Raw genomic sequence first — 23,015 nt, forward strand, 5'->3', positions numbered from 1 at the left:
TATAAATTCCTGAGTGAAGGTTCATTATCATGTTAAACAGAGCTGTTTTCAATATGCCTTTAAAATCCTTCCTTATAATTTTTTTTTTAAATGAGGACCTTTTTCTGTAGAAAGCTCAGGCTGTTTGGGTGGAGTCAGAGGGGTGGTGGTATGGCGTGGTGAGTCTTATTTGCAGCTTGGATGTGTTGGTTTTTGAGATGCCTACGTGAATATCCAGACAAAAGTATCTTGTAAGTTGTTAGAAATAACGGTCTGGGGCTTAGGAATAAGTTAGCACTGGAGATCTAGAGTCGAAAGGTTGACTACCCCAGAAACATAGTTATCTAAGGGCCATGTGTTGAGACTTAAGGGAGAAAAAAGAATTTTAAGGAAGAGAAATAATGAATGGGTTTTTTAAAGATGGTGCCATTGGATTTCGGATTGCGGACTAAGGAATCATTGGTGATTTTTTTTTTTTTTTAAAAGAAGTGTTGAAAGTGAAGTTATGCTGCAGGGCTTTGACAAGTAATTTGAAGGTGAAGAAGTAAAATAAAGCTTATTCTTTTAAGAAGTTTGGCTGTAAGGGAAGGAAAAGAGGTGGATTATCATTCAAGCGTAGGGACTCGAGAGGAAGAGCGCTTTTTAGGATGGGAGACGTAAGAATGGTTAGAATTGGAAGCATATCATCCAATGGGTATATCTCATGATCTAGCTGTTGACAAAATCCATAAATGTATTAAAAGTAGCTAAGTTCAGAGCAGTCATAGAGGAGATGTCCTTCAGCCTGAGGTGGTCAGTTTCTAAGGATTCTATAAAAGGCAGGTGAAATTTCATGACATAGGGAAAGGATGATGTAATTAAGGACTGCCACTTGGTGGCATGTTCCTGCTGAGGCCATCATGGGCCCTGTTGGGTTGGATGACCCACTGGTCTAAACCAATTTACGGCTTCCTCTGTTTTTATTTTCTTCTGGAAGCCGGGAAGCACTGTGACATATGGCACACTGACTTTGGAGTTACTGCACATTTGCCAAAATAGCCCTGAATATTAAAACTTGGGGGGCGCCTGGGTGGCTCAGTGGGTTAAAGCCTCTGCCTTCAGCTCAGGTCATGATCCCAGGGTCCTGGGATCGAGCCCCGCATTGGGCTCTCTGCTCAGTGGAGAGCCTGCTTCCTCCTCTTTCTCTGCCTGCTTCTCTGCCTACTTGCGATCTCTGTCTGTCCAATAAATAAATAAAAAATCTTTGAAAAACTTGGTCACCAGTTTTTCCTATTTTCTGCCAGGCAAAAAAAAGGTATAATTGAGTGGTGCTTGTTGGCAGGTGTGTTCCTTGCTCTTATCCCTGAACTCTACAGTCAGGGCCTGCTTTTGTAGCAAAAGAACAGAAACATTGCTTAATGGCTACAGACTCTTGTCTCCTACATTCTTGCTCTGATCTCCCCTTGGCCCAGAATACTGTCCTGTGCTTTTACTTTTATATATTGGTGATTGAGACACCTGTCAAACCCCACAGAGCTGGTTGGGTGTGTGTTTAAGATGTGTTTGCCATCCTGCCCTTCCAGATCCTCAGCACTGGGTGCCCCATGACTGTCGTGAATGCTGTTTTCAAGTTATCTCCCCCAATAGATGAGTTAAGCCAATGGCTGATTGTCTCTGGAATTTTGTGTCTGATTCCTCTTTAGCTTTATTACCTTTCTGTAAGCTTTTGGAACACAGAAGCCCGTTCACTGACTCTCTGATCTACACCACACGCAGGTGCTGGGTATTTGAATGATGTCACCCTGACAAGCGCTGGCCCGGGGCCCGGGGTGCCTGCCACTTGGGTGGAGTCCTGCACCTGTCCTGTGGGATATGGCGGGCAGTTCTGTGAGATGTGCCTCTCGGGTTACAGAAGAGAGACTCCAAGTCTCGGGCCGTACAGCCCGTGTGTGCTTTGTACCTGCAACGGACACAGCGAGACCTGTGACCCTGAGACAGGTGAGACAACGAGCTCTGGGGGCCACTGAACTGAAATCCTCTTCAGCGGACAGGCAGGAAAGTGCTCCTGGTCTTACCTGCTGGCACACCTCCCTGTTTTCTCACACCCCCTCTCCACACAGGCGTCTGTGACTGCAGAGACAACACGGCCGGCCCCCACTGCGAGAAGTGTGGCGATGGGTACTATGGCGATACCACCTCGGGCACCTCCTCCGACTGCCAGCCCTGCCCATGTCCTGGGGGCTCAAGCTGTGCCGTCGTCCCCAAGACGCAGGAGGTGGTGTGCACCAACTGTCCTACTGGCACCACCGGTCAGTCCGTGTTCCATCTGACAAAAATACGTTAGGGCGCAGAGCCTGGGGGACTTGCAGATTTTGTTGGGCTGTTTGGCGCTGTGATTACAGTCATCTAAGTGGGCAAAAGTTGTGCATGAAAGAGATTTATTATGGATTCATAAAATGCATATCAGATACAAACAATAGCTAACACATTTACAGCCACGTACTTCTCTAAGCACTGTACACCTTCTGCCTCAGTGATCTTCACAGCCCCTTGACGTGGGTTCTGCTGGGATCCCCATACTACAGCTAAGAACACTGAGGCACAGAGACATGAAGTCACTCACATGTCCAAGCTGCCTGGCTGGTCACTGGAGGAGCTCATGACCACCCCCGTGTGTTCTCCCACCTAAGATGAGAACCAGCACTTGATTTTTAGTTTGTGGGGCTGTCCTGGGATTCTTGATATAAAGTGGTAATTTTTAAATTCTTTAAATTCATTCTGTTCTTTCTTCAATAGTCCTTTCAGTGCATCAGAGCCCATCACATTTAGTTAGGAAAACATATTTTTATAGCTTTGGGTAGACATCTGTTCCTATTCTCTGAGTCTTTCTTTTTGATAAGAACCTAAAACTTGATCTTTCCTAACTACTCAAGGAACAGTCTTGCTGACTGACTGAGGAGGTCACTGGTGACCGTTCCTCCATTGACTTCAGCCTCCATGTAATGGCGAGGTTCTGGCTAGGCTTCTGATAGAACCCTTGACTCCATCACAGACTTTTTTCTTCAAAAGAATCGCTGCCTGAAAATAAGTGAGACAAAAAACCACTCAGCTAATAATTTGTATCTCTTGTACTTCATCAAAACACTCTTTAATCCTTGGGAAACATCAAAATGCCCCATCTTCCCTTTTCTACTCCTCTGACCCCACACTAAGCACAAGGGCATTGCAACATGGAGGGATTCAATCATTTGCTTAAGGTAGTTGAGAAAATAAGAGGTAGATACCAGTGTAGACTTTCAGATTTTTTACTCTTTGTATACGTGTATTATAAAACAGTGGCCCAACAGCGGCTCACAGATGGATTTCTCCAATCTCATTCCCCGTTACCCTCTGTTGCCTTTGTGGTCTCCGCTGTAGCTGTCCTGGGCTTCTTGTAATCCATCAGATCAGCCACACTCTATGTCCTTTTATGCACAGTCTGCCTTTTTTAGAACATTTTACCCCAACTTGTTCCACCCAGACCTCATTTTTCTTGTTCAACTCCGATCTTTACCTTGGAGTTGGGTTGAAACATCACTTTCTGCAGTGAACCCGCCCTACGCCACTCCCTCAGGTTTTTAGGACCTTTTTTTCACTCTGCTGCCACAGCATATAGCAAGCATCCCCCTGCAGAATCTCTTCTTAGATGTACTTAATATGGCATTTTGATGAGAGATCCGTTTGCTCATTCTGTTGGTCCGTTGGGTAGACTGCAAGCCTAAAGCTAAGGTAAGCATTGGAGATGTTCTCATGGCCATGCTGAAGAAGAAAAATGGTGAGTTGAGACGACTTGGGATACATGCTGGAGCGGTGGAGTGTCCTCTAGGAGATCTTGCAAAATGTTGTAAACTTGTTAGTCTGTAACCAGATTCTCTCACACAAGACTCGTGAGGTATGTTTGTTTTGTTAGTTATCATCTGACTTGCGGGTGTTCATGAGTCTGTAGAGGTCCACATGCAAAGCGGCATAGACCCTGCGGAAGATGATGCCGTCACTCATTAGTCCTATATCCCGCTTTCCTTTTTTCATAGCACTTTTTAACCACTTGGTATTTTTCTGTTTATTCATTTATTTATTGTCTGTCTTCCCCCTTCCAAGCCCCTAACCCCTGTTAAGCTCCGCAACAGGAGGGACATTTGTCTGTTCTATTGACTTTTGTATTCCCAACACCCAGAATAGCACCTGACATGTATGCTTGTTGAATGAATGCAGATATTTTTTGGCTAACGAGTAGAGTTTGCAGATACGGGGTAAGATGTTTCTCATTTAGAAGACAACCAAAGAACAGAAGAACTGCCTGTAGCCCCTGAGCTCCGTGCACATGCTGTGCTTCACATTTGATCTTTAAAATGATCTTTTGAGGCAAATTAATAATAATGATGATGATGATACTCTTTTTTTCATCACATTTATTTGAGTGCCTGGCTTTGGGAATACAGAAATGAATAAGAGACGGTTGCTGCTCTTCAGGGGCTAAAAGTATAGCTGGAAACACAGATAATTTTAAGACCACGCTAGAGGAGAAGGAACAATGCCTCCCCCAGGGTGAGGAGGGGATGATGAGGAAAGCTGAGGCAAAAAAAAAAAGTACCTAACTTGCCCAGAGTCATGTAAGTAGTACATCCAGGACTTGAACCTACATCCTGGACTCTGAGACAAAAGGATAGCTTAGCTGTTATTGCCAGAAGGTACTTTGGCATGAAAGCTTTCCATGGGCTCCTGTGCACCCCTGTTTTCGGTTTTCTACCAGATTAAAAAAAAAAAAAAGTTTTATTCAAAACAGATTTCAAAGCATTTTTAATATAGATTATATCTAGAATGGCCAAGTGATCCTATAAAAAAGCAAAGCTGATGTGCTGTCCTAATCCTGGTCTAGAGAAGGATCTCGGGTGAGGGTCTGGTAACTGTTCACACCAGAGACAAGAAGGGCCTTCGTCGCATCCATTCTTCCTCTCCCAGCCCGCCCCCAGCCATAGGTTCGGTTCTGTTCTGTTCGCCTCACCAGTGACCACCAGTTACCACCGTTTGCCAAACGCAGGGGTCAGTTTTCAGTCCTCCTCTGACCCGGTCTCAGCAACGCGGGACCCTGGTGACCGCTCACTCCACCCCACACATTTCTCCTCTCGTCTTTGGGGACGCTGCCCTCTCTTGGGTCTCTTTCCGTCCCTCTTCTCTTGAGGCTCCTTTTATCACTTCTGATTCTCAGCCTGAGACTCCCATGTCCACTTGATCTGTATTCTCCCCTCAGGTGAACAGATCTCGTCTTCTAACTTCAAAAGACTTTCGGTGCCTCCTGAAAAATCTGTCTTAGGTCCTGACCACACTCTCTGCCGGGCGCCGGCTACCTACTTACCATCTTCGATTGGCTGGTGGGCTACAAGCCTTCCGTTTGTCCCTGCACATCCTTTCTTCATTTTTTCCACCCCAGGGCACCTGCACCCATGCATCACATGGGCCCTCCGTTTGTGTTCAGGGAGCAGGAAGCACCTAGAGGAGATCAGAGAGATGGGGGGAGGGTGAGGCAGAGTAAAAACTCTCTGGGGTCGAGGGGGGTCCTTGTGGCTTAGTGACCTTCCTCAGGGTTCTCAGCTCCTGACACTGGCTTTCTCCAAACAGCCCTTCCTCACGTGAGATTCCGGTTAACTGCTCCCTCCACCCAGCCCCTGAGGCCCAGGTCACAGAGCCCCACAGTCACTACCCCTGGGGCTGCCCTGTCCCCTGGGATTGCTTACACCCTGTCCACACTCGTGTAGTTGGTATCCTTATTAAACTCTCTTCAGGTCTTGCTAATTTGAACGTGTCTTTTTAATTTTCTGCTTGAGTCAGATGGCTAACGGCATCGCAAATTTAAGCAAATCCAAGCTAAATCTTTGACTTCTCCCCTTTTCCTTCAACCCCAACCCTGTCCTTCCCCAGTCTTATTCATCTCGGTGAAAAGACTACCATTCACCTAGTTGCTCTGGCTATAAGCTAAAATCCTAGGCTTGTCCTTGATTCTTCTTTTTTTTATTTCCTGGAAGCAGTCAGCCAGCATGTGTGACAGGCTCGATCTCACATCTGAGTTTCACGGCCTCCACTACCACTGCCCTGGTCCACACCACTGTGGTCTCTCGCCTGGAAGAGCCTCCTCATGGGTCTCCCTGCAGTCCATTCTCATACTGCTGCCAGGATAATCCTTTTAAAATGTAAATCGAGGGCACCTAGGTGGCTTAGTCCCTTAAGCATCTGACTCTGGTTCAGGTCATGATTGTGGGGTCCTAGGATAAAGCCCTTGTCAGGGTTCTGTGCTCAGTGGGGAGTCTGCTTCTCCCTCTCCCTCTGCCCCCCACTCGTTCTCTCTCAAATAAATAAATCTTTAAAAAAATGTAAATCAGGGCATGTTACTTTAAAAACCCTCTAATATCACCTCATTGCACCTTAATTTAAACCAGATTTTTTTAAATACCATGATCTACATGATTGGCTCTTACTACTTCTGTAAGCTTATCGTTTTTTTCTGGAACATTCTTTCCTTGGATATTAGCATGGCTGTTTGTTGTTGTTGTTTTTTTTTCCCTGTCTTTCCGTTGTCATCCCAGGTATCTCTTCTCTATAGAGCTTTCTCTAACCACCCAGTGAAGTAGCCCTTAACCCCATCACTCTGTCATGTTGCTCTGTTTTGTTTAATTTGTTATGCTTATCCCCATCCAAAATAGTTTATTTAGGTATCCATGGATTGCTCTCCCCCAACTATAGTGTAAACTTCGACAAGAGATCTTGTCTACCTTGTTCACCACATCATCCTGACAATCGAGAACAGCATTTATGTGTAAGAGATGCTCAGCGAATGTTCATTAAATGAGCAAATGAGCAAACTTTTATTTCTCCAGAAGCTTAAGTTAATTCATTCCCTGTCAGCTACAAAGATATTAAGATTCCAGCTTGAGGGGCACCTGGGTGGCTCAGTGGGTTAAGCCGCTGCCTTTGGCTCAGGTCATGGTCTCAGGGTCCTGGGATCGAGCCCCACATCAGGCTCTCTGCTCGGCGGGGAGCCTGCTTCCCCCGCTCTCTCTGCCTGCCTCTCTGCCTACTTGTAATCTCTGTCTGTCAAATAAATAAAATCTTAAAAAAAAAAAAGATTCCACCTTGAGCTAACAATGATGGGAAAGTAGAAAAGGAAGGAGGAGGAGCAGTGAGTATGCTGGAAAGAATCCTGGATTCTAGCTGTTTGATTGTGGGCAAGTTACTTAATCTCTCTGGTTTCTTTGCTATAATAGAAGCTGGAGGCAAATGGCAGTCTCTGAGTTCTCTTCTAAGATACTCTGATTCTGTACTAGTTGGCAGAGCTCAATGAAGGATTAGCCCATGTCTTGTCTTTTCTAGGGAGTTGTCCTGCTCGCTCTGTTGTATAGGAAAGTGATGGTACTGAGGGGCACTTCATCTCTTTTAATATCATAAACCAAAACAAACATATGAATGCGCTGTCCCTTGGGCCTGAGCCCGACTCATTTACAAAGCACTTTGAATGCACGATGACAGCTAGTCCTCAGGACAGGTGAAGTGCAGTAGGTAGAGCAGGTGCTGTCTTTCTGATGGCAAAATGGTGATGTGCCCAGAGTCACTCCACTGGTCTGGCACCAAGCCAGGACTGCAGCCCCGGTCCGCTGCTCTCCTGGGCTGGTGCCCTGTCCACTGTGTCATGTTGTCCCCCACCTGATGGTTCACCTGCACACTTGGTAACCAGACTGTTTGTGCGCAGTAGCACCAGGAACGTCTGAGACCTTTCTTGCATAACAGCAGATTGTCTCATGTGCAGGTAAAAGGTGCGAGCTCTGTGACGACGGCTACTTTGGAGACCCTCTGGGGAGAAACGGCCCTGTGAGGCTTTGCCGCCTCTGTCAGTGCAATGACAACATCGACCCCAATGCCGTTGGCAATTGCAATCGCTTGACAGGAGAGTGCCTGAAATGCATCTATAACACCGCTGGCTTCTACTGTGACCGCTGCAAAGATGGGTTTTTTGGAAATCCCCTGGCTCCCAACCCAGCAGACAAATGCAAAGGTAATCTAGCCATCGGCCAGGTTCTGTTACAGTCGTACTCATTTATTCTGAGAATTCATCCTGCAGTCGGTTTAGATATTTACGGATGCTTGGTCTAAGGCAGCACTGTTCAGCAGAAACATAGTATCAACCTCTCGTGTAATTGAAGTTTTCTTGTAGACACATCAAAATAAAGAGAAACAGATGAAGTTGTCTTTAAATCCTGTATTTTATTTACTCTACCATAGTATCATTTCAATGAGTCATCCACTAAAAACTATGGAGAGCCACGTTCTGTGTCCTGCGTACTAGCTCATCAGAATCCAGCGTGTGTTTCCCATTCACAGCCCCTCTCGAGACCGGCCACGTCGCAAGCCCTCGGTAGCACGGGCGACTCGTGGCTGCTGCGATGATCAGCTGAAATCAGAACAATCTGTACTGCTTACATTTTAGTATTTCTGTTGGGTGACTTGCATCTCTTGCTGTCTCCGTCTCTCCCCCCAGCCTGTGCGTGCAATCCCTACGGAACCGCGTCGCAGCAGGGCGGCTGCAGCCCCGTCACGGGCCAGTGCGAGTGTCTGCCCCACGTGACCGGCCGGGACTGTGGCGCCTGCGAGCCCGGCTTCTACAACCTGCAGAGCGGGCGCGGCTGTGAGAGGTGAGACGCCGGCTGCCGTTGCGGGAAGGACGCTGTGCTTTTTTGTGTGTTTTTTTTTTTTCCATTGTGAGAGATTGGTTTTTATGAGTTACCCGTAACGGTAACCTCGATTTTGTTCAGGAATTATTTGAGTGCCTCACTTGAGAGGCAGTACTGGACAGTGGTACTGGAGCTACTGGGAGAGCGGAGTGGAGTGAAGCTGCCCTAGAGGTGTCAGAGTCACCCAGGCGACTTTTCAGACATGACACCTTCTGAACCGCTGTCTGAGGCGCTCAGGGTCAGGCTGTCGGGGGCCTGCAGCCTGGGAGTTTCTATTTTCAAAGCTCCTGGTCAGCCCCGAGGGGGTGCCAGGTTGGAGAGCCCCTTTGTAATGGTTTTAGGAGTGGACTAACCCTGTTTGTGGGTGAGGTTAGAAAGAGAGGTTCTGAGTAGAACTCATGGAAATTGCTCGAACCTCAGGTGCTTAATGACCCTTACCATTTTGTTTTAATAGCCCTTTAGATTCTGTTTTCTGGTACAAATCACATCAGTTCTGCACTGAGCGGGGGTGGGAGGAAGGTTTGCTTAGAGTCTGTTTTTCTCACGGGAGAAACATCACGTGTTCATTTGCAGGTGCGACTGCCATGCGTTGGGTTCCACCAACGGACAGTGTGACGTCCGCACCGGCCAGTGCGAGTGCCAGCCCGGCATCGCAGGCCAGCACTGTGAGCGCTGCGAGCTCAACCACTTCGGCTTTGGGCCGGAAGGCTGCAAACGTAAGGAGCTGGGAGCGTAGAGCTCTGAGTCTTTCCTGATTCCAGTTAGGACCACAGACGTCGACAGTCAGGGCTGTACCTAAGTCCTCACAGAGGCTTGAGGCTGTGAAGAGCCTCCTTTCCTGAAGCCGGGGCTTGAGAGCTTCTCTCGTTCCTTGGCAGGCACCTTATTTACGTCTTCTTGTGTCCCATTTCTGATTCTTTTTCCAGTCTTTTGTCTTCCCAAGGAAGGTCTTCCTTTGATCACCGGGCTTTCCCACTGTGCTTCACGAAAAGCACATTCTTAGAGCAGATAATGAGACAGGGAGAGACTCTGCTCACAGCTTACTTGTTGGCTGGCTTACCGGCTGCAGTCGCTTCCCACCCTTGGGGCCCTCTTGGTGCGCTTGCATCTACACATCTGCTTCTCCTTGGCGTAAACACTTGCCTGGAATGAAGCCTCGGAACCGTTTGGTGTTTTGCTTTCTGAATTCCTTCATTTCTCCTGTGGAATGTAGCATAAATCATTGACCCAGTTCTGAGAACAAAGCGAGTAAACAAACTATAAAATAATGCAAATATATATTAGCATTTGGGTTTTCTAGTTCCTTAATGAGAGAAATATTAAACAGCAGAGACATGGAGGTAGAGAAGAATTCTTGAAATGCATGAAACGGCACCGATGAGTTTAATAGTCTAATGTCTGTAAGTACTCAGTGACGGGAAATGTGTCCCCTCCGAGGGATGCTGCACTTTGTACTTTAAAACTCGTTTTTGCTTAAAAATTTCTGTTCTCTGTACTGAGCGACTTAACCATTTGAATTCTCGTAATTTGACCTGTTTTTCAAAAACATACCTACGTATGATGAGAGTACCATCAGCTTACTCATGTCAATCTGAGTTAAAAGACAATGCATTCTCCCTTCCTTTCTCTACCATAGACTCTTTTACTTTATTCTGCAGCCTGTGACTGTCATCCCGAGGGATCTCTTTCACTCCAGTGCAAAGACAATGGTCGCTGTGAATGTAAACAGGGTTTTGTGGGAAATCGCTGTGACCAGTGTGAAGAGAACTATTTCTACAATCGGTCTTGGCCTGGCTGCCAGGAGTGTCCAGCCTGTTACCGGCTGGTAAAGGATAAGGTAAGCTGTCAACAGGGCAGTTGCTCGTTCATTCATTCATCATTCATTCATTCATTCATTCAGTAGACCTTGAACGGGTGCTTCCTGTGTACTGAGCACTAGAGAACAAAGGATGAACAAGATTGGCATGGCCCCTGTCCTGAAAGACTTATGTTCCAGTTGGGAGACAAATAATAAAAATTAAATAAAGAAATAGTAACTAAGATAAGCACCAGAAAGAACACAAACAGAGAATAACTGGGAGAACGACTTTATATAAGTCCTCTCTGAGGACATTTATTTAAGGTGAGATCTTAAGAATAAGAAGGAACAAGCCTAATGAGAAGTGATAGGTAGGCTGTTTCAGGCAGAGGGAATGTGGGGTACAAGGACCTCAAAGGTGGAGGGTGTCTGAAGCCTCCTGAGTGAGGAGGGAGTGGTTTGTGATAAGACCGGAGAGGTTGGTAAGACAGCTCATGTCACACCATGTCAACCACAGGAAGGGATGTAGATTTTATTCCATATCCAGCAGGAATGCACTGAGCAGTTTTAAGCTAGGAAATCCAGTTTATATTTTGAGAAGAATGCTCTGACTACTATGTGAAGAATGATGGTTAGGAGTAGGGCAAAAGGGCAAGCCTGGATTGAACTGGGTAAGTATGTGTGTTTGGGGGGCAGGGTATTAGAGGGGGGCAAGGATAGAGATAGAGAATCACCAAGGATGCATCTTGGGTTTTTTGCATAAGGTACATGGAGGCATTGTTTATTGAAATGGAGATGACTCAGGGGAAGAAGATTTAAGAGAAGAAAGTCAAGAGTATAGTTTTGGATGTTGAGTTGAGATACCCATCAGAGCTGAGTGGAGGTATCAGGAGACCAATCTAAAATGCAAGGGAGAGGTCAGAACTGGAGAATCCTCAACAGGTAGTGTTTCATGTCAAAGGAATGGGCTTGATAGTTTTTCTCTTGAAGCCAGAGAAATTAAGACTACCCACGTTACCTGTTTAAAAGTAGATAACATGTGGAGTGTATAGACCTACGTATTTATAGGGTGAGCGCCCCTTTGATGATCATTCCTGCAGGAAGTACCGCTGAGTTCTTCAGGAATATTTGCATGTGCTGCCTTTCCCTTTTCTACCTTGATTATGTTCAGGTCGCTGATCATCGAGTGAAACTCCAGGAATTAGAGAATCTCATAGCAAACCTTGGAACTGGGGAAGAGACGGTGACAGATCAAGCCTTTGAGGACAGACTGAAGGAAGCAGAGAGAGAAGTTATGGACCTCCTTCGAGAGGCCCAGGATGTCAAAGGTATACATGTTAACCAGTAGGTAACTCCTGCCAGATGGCCCAGTCTTTAGACATGGCTCCTAGTTCAAGGTTATTTAGTATGGCTTTATAAAATTCTTCCTCAATTTTTAAACTATTTGTAGAATCTGAATTTTTTAAAAACAATATGTGAAAATACAAGAAGTTGTTTTAAGATACAGTAAGCAAAAATAATTCTCCCAACACATCAGAAACTATTAAATGCTGCAATTCCAGGTGTTGAATCTGTTCCATTACAAAGTGTTTTCAAACAGTTTTTTAAAAATCAAGAAAGGTATGTGTTTTGGGCGTGCGTTATTTTAGTTGAAAATTTGAAGTTGGATTCTTCTGTCCGTCTACTGAGTGAGAATTTGTCTTCTACACTGCTTTATTTCCTTAGAAAGGACCCTCATCAGGAAAAATTGTAGTCTTCAAGTCAATACTAAATACATAATACCTGGTATTTATGAAAGATTAGAAGTTAGTGCCTACTTACGAAATTTTCTGTTTAATAAGTGAACAGATGTGCTAGTAACATCATGTAAAAGCATATATTTTATATTATGTGCCTATTTAATGTCCTTTGAAATTATGTTGCTCCCCCATACATTATCCAATGAGACTGATGATAAGCAGAGGAATTGGCTTAAGATTTAGAAAACAGTTTATTTTAAAAATACCTTATTAACTTCAAAAGAACTTGAATTTGTAAAACTTTGCAAATAGGAAAAAGTTATTTTAAATTATTTACTTGTTTTTGAATCACTTTTTTAAAATCACTTTTTTAAAAAGATATATTTATTTATTTGAGAGCGAGTGAGCAAGAGCCAGCGAACAGGGGGAGGGTCAGAGGGGGAGAGAGAAAGAGAATCTCCAGCAGACTCCCTGCCGAGTGCAGAGGCTGATGAGGGGCTCGATCATGACCCAGATCATGACCTGAACCAGTCGAGTTGGATACAACCAATGGAGCCACACTTAAATATTTTATTTTATTTTTTTTAAAGATTTTATTTATTTATTTGACAGAGAAAGATCACAAGTAGGCAGAGAGGCAGGCCGGGGGGAAACAGGCTCCCTGCTGAGCAAAGAGCCCAATGTGGGGCTCGATCCCAGGACCCTGAGATCATGACCTGAGCCGAAGGCAGCAGCTTAACCCACTGAGCCACCCAGGTGCCCCTAATATTTTATTTTTATTACTTACTCTGAATTAAGCTTTTTTTCCTAAATTTGGACAAATCCTTTTCTACACTTATGAGTGCCTACCAGGCATTGTGCTGAACACCAATAATGAAAAGATAAATAATACTGTGCTCCTTCTAGCGAAGTACTTGCTATCTGGCTGAGGTCACTTTTGGGGGGGGGCTTTCCATCACCGAGATGAAAGTGTTCACAGACACTCACAGCAAATGTTCATTAACATTAGGATACTTGGGACCACAATGACTGACCTCTTTATTGAGTTTATGAATCTACCCATTTGGAGTTAGGTCTTCCTGTCAGAGTATAGTCAACAAAAATTAAGTATATTCCTTATTTCTTATTGTAGATATCCCTAATATATATATAATTTTGGTTTTATAAAATTATTGAAGTAAAGAAGGGAGTAATGAGATGCATCTGGTTTTGGCCAGTTTGTTTAATTTTTATATGAGCGTCCAGAAATTGTTTTCTAAGGTAAATTTTTAGAAAATGAAAAATAAAATGAGAGGTCAATAGTTTATGTTAACTTCAGTTATGTGTTTGTTTTTTGTGTTGTTGTTAACATTTTAAGTATTAAACATAGATTAAGAAGAATTTAAATGTTTCCTGTTCTGTATAAACACTAGTGGTTTTTTTAGGATGTTCATTTGTTGACAAAAACTTGGGACACACATTTTTCCATTAATGTATTCTCTTGTAATAACAAATTCACATGTGTCCTGCCATATACACTGAAGCATTGAATATGGGGTTATCTTTAAGTGCTGCTGAGTCCATCTGAGAGCTGGGGTCCGGCACGCAGCTCTGGTGCCCACACCAGGAGCACACGGGAACAGTCCAGAGGCCGGAAAGGGAGGTCCGCCAGCACCATTCCACATCTTGGCCAGCCCCAGCTACATCTAGCCTCCTCCGGCCATAATGACCATTTGCTTTCCTCTACCCAGGCAGGTGATGCCATTGGACAGAAGCTTTCACAAAAGCCATGAATGTCATACCTCCCCTTGAGCCACTTGAAAGGCAGGAACATAACAGGCTGCTGCTTCTCCTAGCTCGGGGAGCCACCATAGTGAGATGAGGGTTAAAGTCTTCTCCCGTTAAGACTTGATTCGTGGAGCTCCTGGCTGACCTTTCTCACTTGGGTTCAAACTAGCCAAGAATAAGAATATCTCCACAATGATTTATCCTTTCAAACTACCCCTGAGTATTTATTTGTAGTTTAAACTTTTTATTCTACAGCTTTAAAAGGAGATTATATGATGCAATTAGGTTTTGCAATTTGAAGTCATTCGAAGTGATCCTACCAGTTAAGTTATCTGTTCTCTTTTCAGTTCCTGATGTTTCTCTAAAAAGCTGGCCAGAGAGATTAGTATCTGTTACATTCCTGAAGGTCTAAAGGAAAGGGTCTTTTATAATTGCAGTGGCTGCTTATGCTTCCTGAGTCTAAATGATTTTCTACGATTTCAACATTTTTTGGTCTTTTGTTATTTTCTTAAAAATCTTTAGATTATCAAAAGAATTGTCTGATCATTCAAGCAAGGCCACTGTGTACAGTTAGGCGAGTTTCACACTGCACCAACTTAGCACGTGTATTTGGTGGCCCTGCTTATCAGATGCTAGTTCCCAAACCTGTATTCAACTTTATTGATCTTAACTTTGACGTCTCATCTTTCTCACATTCCTTGGAAACTTTAAATGCCAGTTCTGAGCATTTTGCTGAAATAAGAACTGATCAGTTTTGGATAGGACTTCATGGTTCTTGTATATTCATATACCCTCATGACATGTGAGAATTTTAACGATGACAGAACCATATTTACATGGGTATACATTTATCTTTTTATTTTTTTCTTAAGACCCTGGTATGAGATTTAAGCTGAATGGGCACAATCAATAAAGAACAATTTGAACAACTATTCAAAAGCAGAACTCTGTACAAAAGAAATTACCTGCCTCTGCCAGGGGGTTGGACGGGACAGCAAGAATCTGTATTTAGTCTTTATTTAGTTTAAAATACAAAATGAATTTAATTCACCTTCACTTTTATTTGCCTTCACTTTAATTTGCCTTTACTTCAACATTGGTTTGAACCTCGCTTTTTCCCTAGTTTAGTAAAATGTCCAGCTGTCAGGGCTGATAATGCTTTCAGTAACATTGTATTTTTATGATTAAATCTGGCATGTGCTGGAACATCAAAGCTTTCCTTCCTCAGACATTTCTTGAGTGTCTCCTCTTTGCCAGTCACCGTGTAAGACTGGGGATGTAGTGATGAGTAAGGAAGAGAAGCTCATAGTCCAGTGGTACAGACAGGCACACAACTGGAGGCAGTATGATAAATTCAACAGTGGGGGTACTATTGGGCACAGTGAGGACTAACCAGTTCTGCTGATGGGCTTAGGGAAAGCTCATCAGAAAGATCTGTGTTCGGAAAAATAAAGTTGTGCCTCAGATTTCATGTGAAATAGGTACCCCCCGCTTCAGATCATTTATGGATTTTCTTCTGCACTGCCATTGCAGATGTGGACCAGAATTTGATGGACCGCCTCCAGAGAGTGAATAACACCTTATCCAGCCAAATTAGCCGTTTACAGAACATCCGCAATACCATTGAAGAGACTGGAAACCTGGCTGAGCAAGCCCGTGCCAGGGTGGAGAGCACAGAGCAGCTGATTGAAATTGCGACCCAAGAACTTGAGAAAGCAAAGATTGCTGTTGCCAATGTGGTGAGTGGGAAGGTCTGAGGCTGGGGCACAGGAGTCCCCTGGTAATTTGTAGCAAGTCTTACTGTCAACTGAATGGTTCAGCGAAACTGATTCTTTGTGTCTTTTTGGCTCTAAGCATGGAGCCAGAAAGCCACGTTGCTCAAAGTTGTCATTAAATAGTTTATCATGAACGGGATAAAAACCAAAGGACATCTGGGTCCTTTCTCTAGCTTTGTTCCTTCTATGGCACTAGTCAATTTAAACTTCCGTTCTCCTTTGGTGAAAATAGAAATCATAATCTGTAGTCAAGGATGCTGATCTTAATGAAAAATCTTTGAATTAATTGAGACATCCTTTTTACTAATAGAAATTTGGTTTTGACACTTGCTTTATTAAATTTAAATAGTTCAGTCCTTTAAGATTACTGCTTCTTTTCCAATTCAGTCAATCACTCAGCCGGAGTCTACAGGGGACCCAAACAACATGACTCTTTTGGCAGAAGAGGCACGAAAGCTTGCTGAACGGTAAGCTCCAGATCCCTGTGTCTTAATGGCTAAATTATAACTGTCCTTACAGTGTGGACGTGTTGTCTCCTCCTTCACCCACAGACACTTTTCACATAACCCACTTTTGCAAAGTTGGCTCTTTTCTGGAATGTTATTGGCTGTGTGTACTCTTGCCTCTCCTTTGAAATTAGAATATTGACTTTGAATATTTGAACATGATGCTTTGGAGGGAAATTATATTTACACATCTCAAAGAAAACTATAACATTTTTAGATTTTTTTAATTTCAAAACCTTAAAGTGATAACTAAGAAGCACAGTTGAATTTAGTTATTTTTTTTAGTTTTTAAAATTAATTTTTAACAAAAATGTTTAACTCCCAGATTTTAATAGAGAACACTTACAACCCATAGTACCTTTGGAAAATCAGCCCAAGAAAACAGACCATTTCACTCCTCATTTTTTTTGAGACTTTTTTAAATTATTAAGTTTAAGATAGTTCCTTAGGAAAAACTCTGAAGTTGTAGGAGGGTAAGAAATTGAAAAAAAAAAAAAATTGTTGAAGTAGTTGCTAGAATGTAGACTTCATGAAGGGCAGGTGTTTTTGTGTGTCTCATTCACTGCTAAAGTTCTGATACCTAAAACGACGTCTGGGACATAGTAAGTACGCAGTCACTGTTTGTTGAATGAATTGCAGAGCAGCTAGTAGACCTCATGGGTATGAGGGCTTACCCTCATGGGTAAGCCCGACATTAGAATTTTAGCCTCATTATTCAGAGCAATTACTTTGGCTTCTTGCTTTAACCGTGTGCTCTCTTTCTATTCTTTGTAAATGTAAATGTGTGAGCTGTGTCATTTATTTCATAGAACATTGACGGTTTCATAGCTGGATCTTCTGATTAAAAGAAGATAGCTGAAAACATATGGAAAATTCCCAAGGAAATTAGGTCTTGAAAATAAAATTATTCTGGTGTCTTTCATACAGGAATTTTGAAAGAAACCTTAGCTTACTGAAAAGGAATGGCCATATACGGGAGTGTGACACTATAATATGAAGTTTTAGAGCTGTACTATGAAGTTTTAGCCATTCCGCAGCTGAAATCTGCATTATTTGGCTGGATTCCCTGTTGACATGTTGCTTTCCACTTGGTGTTGGGTTACTTTTCCTTGCCAGTAACTGGGTTCCATATGAGAAGTCTGAGCAGTTGGAGGCTGTTTCAAGACTATGTAGTAACTGAACCAGAGTAGGGATCAAACATTAGGTCTGGGACTCGTGTTTAAGTCTAGATGAGTTCTTGCCAGCATACATGGTTTCACAGATCAATTATTCTTTTTTTTTTTTTTAAGATTTTATTTATTTATTTGACAGAGAGAGATCACAAGTAGACAGAGGCAGGCAGAGAGAGAGAGAGGGAAGCAGGCTCCCTGCTGAGCAGAGAGCCCGATGCGGGACTCGATCCCAGGACCCTGAGATCATGACCTGAGCCGAAGGCAGCGGCTTAACCCACTGAGCCACCCAGGCGCCCCCAGATCGATTATTCTTAAAAGGATTTTATTTAGAAGCAATTTTTGGAAGAAATGTAGACATTTGCCCCTATAAACTTTATAGGAAAATGTCATTTGGAAAATACCATTTTCTTAGATTGTAGAATGCTGTTGTAAACTTAGCCCCACTGAAATGGTTGCAGAGTTCCCAATTTATAAGAATTTTTCTTTTCTTTTCTTTTCTTTTTTTTTTATTTATTTATTTGACAGAGAGAGATCACAAGTAGATGGAGAGGCAGGCAGAGAGAGAGAGAATGAGAGAGGGAAGCAGGCTTCTCGCTGAGCAGAGAGCCCGATGCGGGACTCGATCCCAGGACCCTGAGATCATGACCTGAGCCGAAGGCAGTGGCCTAACCCACTGAGCCACCCAGGCGCCCCGAATTTTTCAATATTTATAGGGCTCTGTCCATATTAGTAAATGTATATATAACAAGGTGAGCATTACCTGAATTCTGCTTTTTTCCCTATTAAGTCATTCTGTTTCACAGTTTATTTTTTCTTTTACATTATACAGCCATAAACAAGAAGCCGATGACATCGTACGTGTGGCGAAGACAGCTAATGATACATCAACTGAGGCCTATAATCTGCTTCTGAGAACGCTGGCGGGAGAAAACCAAACAGCACTTGAGATTGAAGAACTTAATAGAAAGTGAGTGTCGTTTCAAAGTGGCTTATGGCCCTTCAGTTGTGCTTGCAAGTAGAACCAGTTCGATGAAAAATTAAATGCCGATGGATTCAGAGAGCGTATCCGTGCAGGAAGATCTCTTTTGTTAATGTTACTTTTGAAACGGTGCAGTGGTTGGAGCAGGGGCTGTAGAGCCGCAGAGGTTTTATTTGTTCCAATTTCTGTAACCACAGAGAAAGGTAACAAGACTAGCTGTGATACTTAAATTTCTGCATCAAGGAAAAAAGAAGAAAGTATCCTAGAGTCCGTAGAGAAAATATACTTGAGCTACAAGTATTTAAAAGGTGTCCCAAAAAAGAAAGAGGTGATAAAAACCATGTGGTATAAATAGAAGTGACCAGATGAAACCTAAAGTTAAACTGTGTTGGTATTAAATAATAGCATTTTCTTTGAAGTTTCGGAAATTCTGTTGCAGGGATTTGAACCAGAATGAGTGTGGTTTAGGTTAAGATGCCAAAAGCACCTAAGTTTTTCGTTAAATCTTTTGCTCCTTAGATATGAACAAGCAAAGAACATGTCACAGGATCTGGAGAAGCAAACTGCCCGGGTACACGAGGAGGCCAAAAGGGCTGGAGATAAGGCGGTGGAGATCTATGCCAGCGTTGCCCAGCTGACACCCGTGGACTCAGAAGCCCTGGAGGTATGGGCTGGATGACCTGCGTGCATAGGGGTTGGCTGCCACTGCCGTCACCCATCCAGAGCATGCGGCCTCAACCTCCCCCGCCCACACACACACCCCATACCCCCCTACATCCCCAGTCTGGGTAAGAGCTATTCTGACTACCCCACCACTGTCACTGTCACGGACCTCCTCTGTCCTCCAGCTGACTCACTGGTAGTGTCAAGTTCTGCCTCAGGTATATTCGCTTACTGAGGTCAAGAATCCTGTGATTAGGGACGCCTGGGTGGCTCAGTTGGTTGAGCAGCTGCCTTCAGCTCAGGTCATGATCCCAGCGTCCTGGGATCGAGTCCCACATCGGGCTCCTTGCTCGGCGGGGAGCCTGCTTCTCCCTCTGCCTGCCTTTCTGTCTGCCTGTGCTCGCTCTCTCTCCCTCTCTCTCTGACAAATAAATAAAATCTTAAAAAAAAAAAAAAAAAAGAATCCTGTGATTATAGAGATAGCAAGGACTACTTCAGTGATAGGAATAATCACTCCTAAGTCTTTAATATAAATCCAAATTATTATATATCTGTGTTTATTAGAACAGAGTACACCCAGACCCTTACGCCCAGGCACACTTTGAGAACAAGAGAGAAATAAAAGAAAGTGGTTTAAATGAAAGAACTACATCAGGATGCTATTAGGCAGCTAAAGCATCACTAGGGGTTATGGTAGGATTTTATTACATCTGTACTGGACTCCTGAATCCTCATTCCAGGCCCTGTATAAATGCCCGATTTTTCACATTGAATTTGAAATTTAATAGTTTACTTTTTATGTTGGAGGCATTGACGTGGTTTTCTTACCGTCAGGCTTGCGTTCGTTCTCTTCAGACAAGTACATACCGTCTGATCCCGCATGTTTGAAGTTTGAGAACAAGCAAAATTAATTAGTGATAAAAGCCAGACCAGGGGCAGCTGCATTGTTGAAAAGATAGGTGTGGAAATTAACTGGAAAGAGATACAAGGGAATTTCCTGGGGTGGAAATATCCCGTGTCTTGTTTGGGGTGTTGGTTACACAGGTCAATATATTTGTCAAAACTCCTCTCACTAAGTGCTCTGCATTTTACTGTGTGTAGAGTATACGTCAATTAAAAAAAAAAAAAAGTCCATAAAATCTTGACCTGTGCTGTTCTTTTAAAGATATCTCTGAGTGTTAAGCGTTAAACACAGTTACGAAGCCTACCTTTTCATCAGGGTCATTGTTTTGTCTACAAGGTCACAACCTTACTTGCTTTTCACAGAGTGAGGCAAATAAAATCAAGAAGGAAGCGGAGGATCTAGACCGTCTAATTGACCAGAAATTAAAAGATTATGAGGACCTCAGGGAGGACATGAGAGGGAAGGAACTTGAAGTCAAGAAGCTTCTGGAGAAAGGAAAGACTGAACAGCAGGTTGGTCTGATTTGCAGGCGGCTTCATCCCTTGAGGCCAGCTCTGGAACTCTGCCAGCGTGAACTGTGTCTGTGACGTGACCCGGCACAGGGGCCGCCAGCCCTCAGGAATTCAGGGACAGAACTTGTGTGGGGAGCCCCGGCCTGGCTGCCCCGTGCTGGCAGGTGGCAAGGTGGGAGGTGCCTGGTCTGGTAGGAGGAAGAAGGGAGTCACCTTGGAGGGTGTGTCCTCTGATCCTGCCATGTGTTTGCAGACTGCGGACCAGCTCCTAGCCCGGGCAGATGCTGCCAAGGCTCTTGCAGAAGAAGCTGCTAAAAAGGGACGAAATACGTTACAAGAAGCCAATGACATCCTCAACAACCTGAAGGGTATGAAAGACTCACATAGTAGCATCAGTTTCTATGTTTTCTTCACTAAGGTGATTTCCTCCTTTTTTTTTTTTTTTTTTTTTTACCATGAGATTCTCAAAATATACACCATATGAAAGGGGAGAGTATAACAGATCCCCTAAATCTATCATCCAATTCAACAGTGAATGATTTTTACTACATTAACTCATTAACTTCATCCCCCAACCTCCACCCTACTTTTTTTTATACTGAGGGATTTCAAAGAAGTATCCAAGAGCCCGTGTCATTTTACCCCTTTGTACCTCAGTATGAAAATAAAACCAAAAACAAGGAAATTTTCTGATATTAGAATAACTCGTGTTATCAAGATATGCCTGTTTAGCTGGTTCGTGTTGGTAAACGGAGATTATTTTTAATTTTCTCTGCCAGTAGCATCTCAATCTTTGTGCCTTCTGTCCTCATCCAAAAGAAAAAAGAAATGTGCTCAATTCACTGGCAGGTCCTGGACTTGTCTCTGCTAAAATAGCCCGTAGGGTCTATAAACATGGAAGCTTTCCAAGATAACAGTTGGCTCTATGGGCTCTGGTATCAGTGGGATTGGGTGAGGATCCCTGACCCACCTCGTACTTCTGTGACTCCTTGGGGGGAAATTATCTCCCTCTTTAATCTTCAGTTCTTATGTGTAAAAATGATACAGGGCCTGCCTTGCAGGCATAGAAAAAAGCTCTTTACTCAGTAGCTAACACATTTAGTGAACACTAAATAAACTGCAGCTTTTTTTTTTTTTTTTTTTTAAACTGCAGCTTTTAATACTGGTTGCCGTGCAGTAACGGCAGACTTACTGCTTTGCACGAAAATAAACTTCATTCTAGAAACGTGTTCTTCATAGGAATCTATGAAGCCGGGCGCTTCGTCCTTTAAGGCCGTCTGTGCTGTTTTTCATTTTTCTCTCCTGACGGTCATTGTTCATAAAACAGAATCCCGTTGTGGCTCCCTAAAAGGTTCCCTTCTGGCTGGCTGAAAGTCTAGTTCACATGTGTTCCCTGAACTTGCTTTATTTTAGATTTCGATCAACGAGTGAACGATAACAAGACTGCTGCCGAGGAGGCTTTAAGGAGAATCCCTGCCATCAACCAGACGATAATGGAAGCCAACGAAAAGACGAGGGAGGCCCAGCTGGCGCTGGGCAATGCTGCCGCGGACGCCACCGAGGCCAAGAGCAAGGCCCACGAGGCGGAGAGGATCGCCAGTGCCGTCCAGAAGGTGTGCGCTGCGCCCTTCTCCCAAGCAGTCTCTGTCCCTGTGTTTCTCTAGTCCTCTTCCGGTTTCTTTCCAGAGCCCTAAAAGCCCTTGCAGGCTTCTTCCTCAACTCCAGTAAGATTATCTTAAACTGTCTTTGTTCATTTTTTACTGGGACGTTAGAGTAGTTAAGTACGTTGACCGGAGAGGGAGAGTCATTGAAATCATTGGAAGGGCCATTGAACATTTCTGCTGTTGTCTCTGCGGTAGGGTCTATGTGGTGAGGAGGGGGAGGGCTTCATGGGCCCATGGCGTGCCCTGCATGAAAAAATCACACTCTTCTCAAATAAACGCAGTTCTTTGACACGGACAGCTGACTTTTTTTTTCAATCTTGTGTAGAGTTCCAGGTCAGTAAAACTCTCAGGCCCCTCTTTCGAGCATATTTTATATCTGAGCCCTACCTTATTTAGCTGCCACTGCTAGGATTCTTTCTACTCATCTCTTTTTTTCCCTTTTTTTTTAAGGTTTTATTTATTTATTGAAGAGGGAGACAGAGCATGAGTGGGGAAGGGGCAGAGGGAGAAGCAGACTCCCCACTGAGCATGGATTCTGACATAAGGCTCCATCCCAGGACCCTGAGATCGTGACCTCAGCCAAAGTCCTGTGCTTTAGCCAGCTGAGCCACCCAAGTGTCGTCCCCTTTCTACGATCATCTTAAGGAATAATTTCTTTAAGCTGGCTTTTTCTTATTTAAAGGAATAAATCTGTTTATTTTATTTAAAGGAGAGATTGGAACAGATTCTCAAAATAATGTGTTTGAGAATCACATACATTGTTTAGTTTGCTTAGAACAAGTTGGTTTTAGGATTAATTATATTTTATAAAATACTCCTACA

General features: G+C 43.6%; 1 protein-coding gene across 1 annotated transcript in view; it reads left to right on the top strand.

Moving 5' to 3' along the window:
- Nucleotides 1-23,015, top strand: part of LAMC1 (laminin subunit gamma 1) — a 127,267-nt gene that overhangs the window by 96,463 nt on the left and 7,789 nt on the right. Inside the window, exons 12-25 of the mRNA XM_047703854.1 lie at nt 1,735-1,956; nt 2,079-2,267; nt 7,793-8,038; nt 8,522-8,675; nt 9,288-9,430; nt 10,373-10,551; nt 11,684-11,840; nt 15,552-15,757; nt 16,181-16,260; nt 18,301-18,438; nt 18,970-19,114; nt 20,380-20,529; nt 20,783-20,897; nt 21,943-22,142. Of these exons, the coding sequence (XP_047559810.1) occupies nt 1,735-1,956; nt 2,079-2,267; nt 7,793-8,038; nt 8,522-8,675; nt 9,288-9,430; nt 10,373-10,551; nt 11,684-11,840; nt 15,552-15,757; nt 16,181-16,260; nt 18,301-18,438; nt 18,970-19,114; nt 20,380-20,529; nt 20,783-20,897; nt 21,943-22,142 (2,324 nt within the window). The remainder of the gene's footprint in view (nt 1-1,734; nt 1,957-2,078; nt 2,268-7,792; nt 8,039-8,521; nt 8,676-9,287; nt 9,431-10,372; nt 10,552-11,683; nt 11,841-15,551; nt 15,758-16,180; nt 16,261-18,300; nt 18,439-18,969; nt 19,115-20,379; nt 20,530-20,782; nt 20,898-21,942; nt 22,143-23,015) is intronic.

The sequence above is a fragment of the Lutra lutra genome, chromosome 15, assembly GCF_902655055.1.
Source record: "Lutra lutra chromosome 15, mLutLut1.2, whole genome shotgun sequence".
NCBI lineage: Eukaryota > Metazoa > Chordata > Mammalia > Carnivora > Mustelidae > Lutra > Lutra lutra.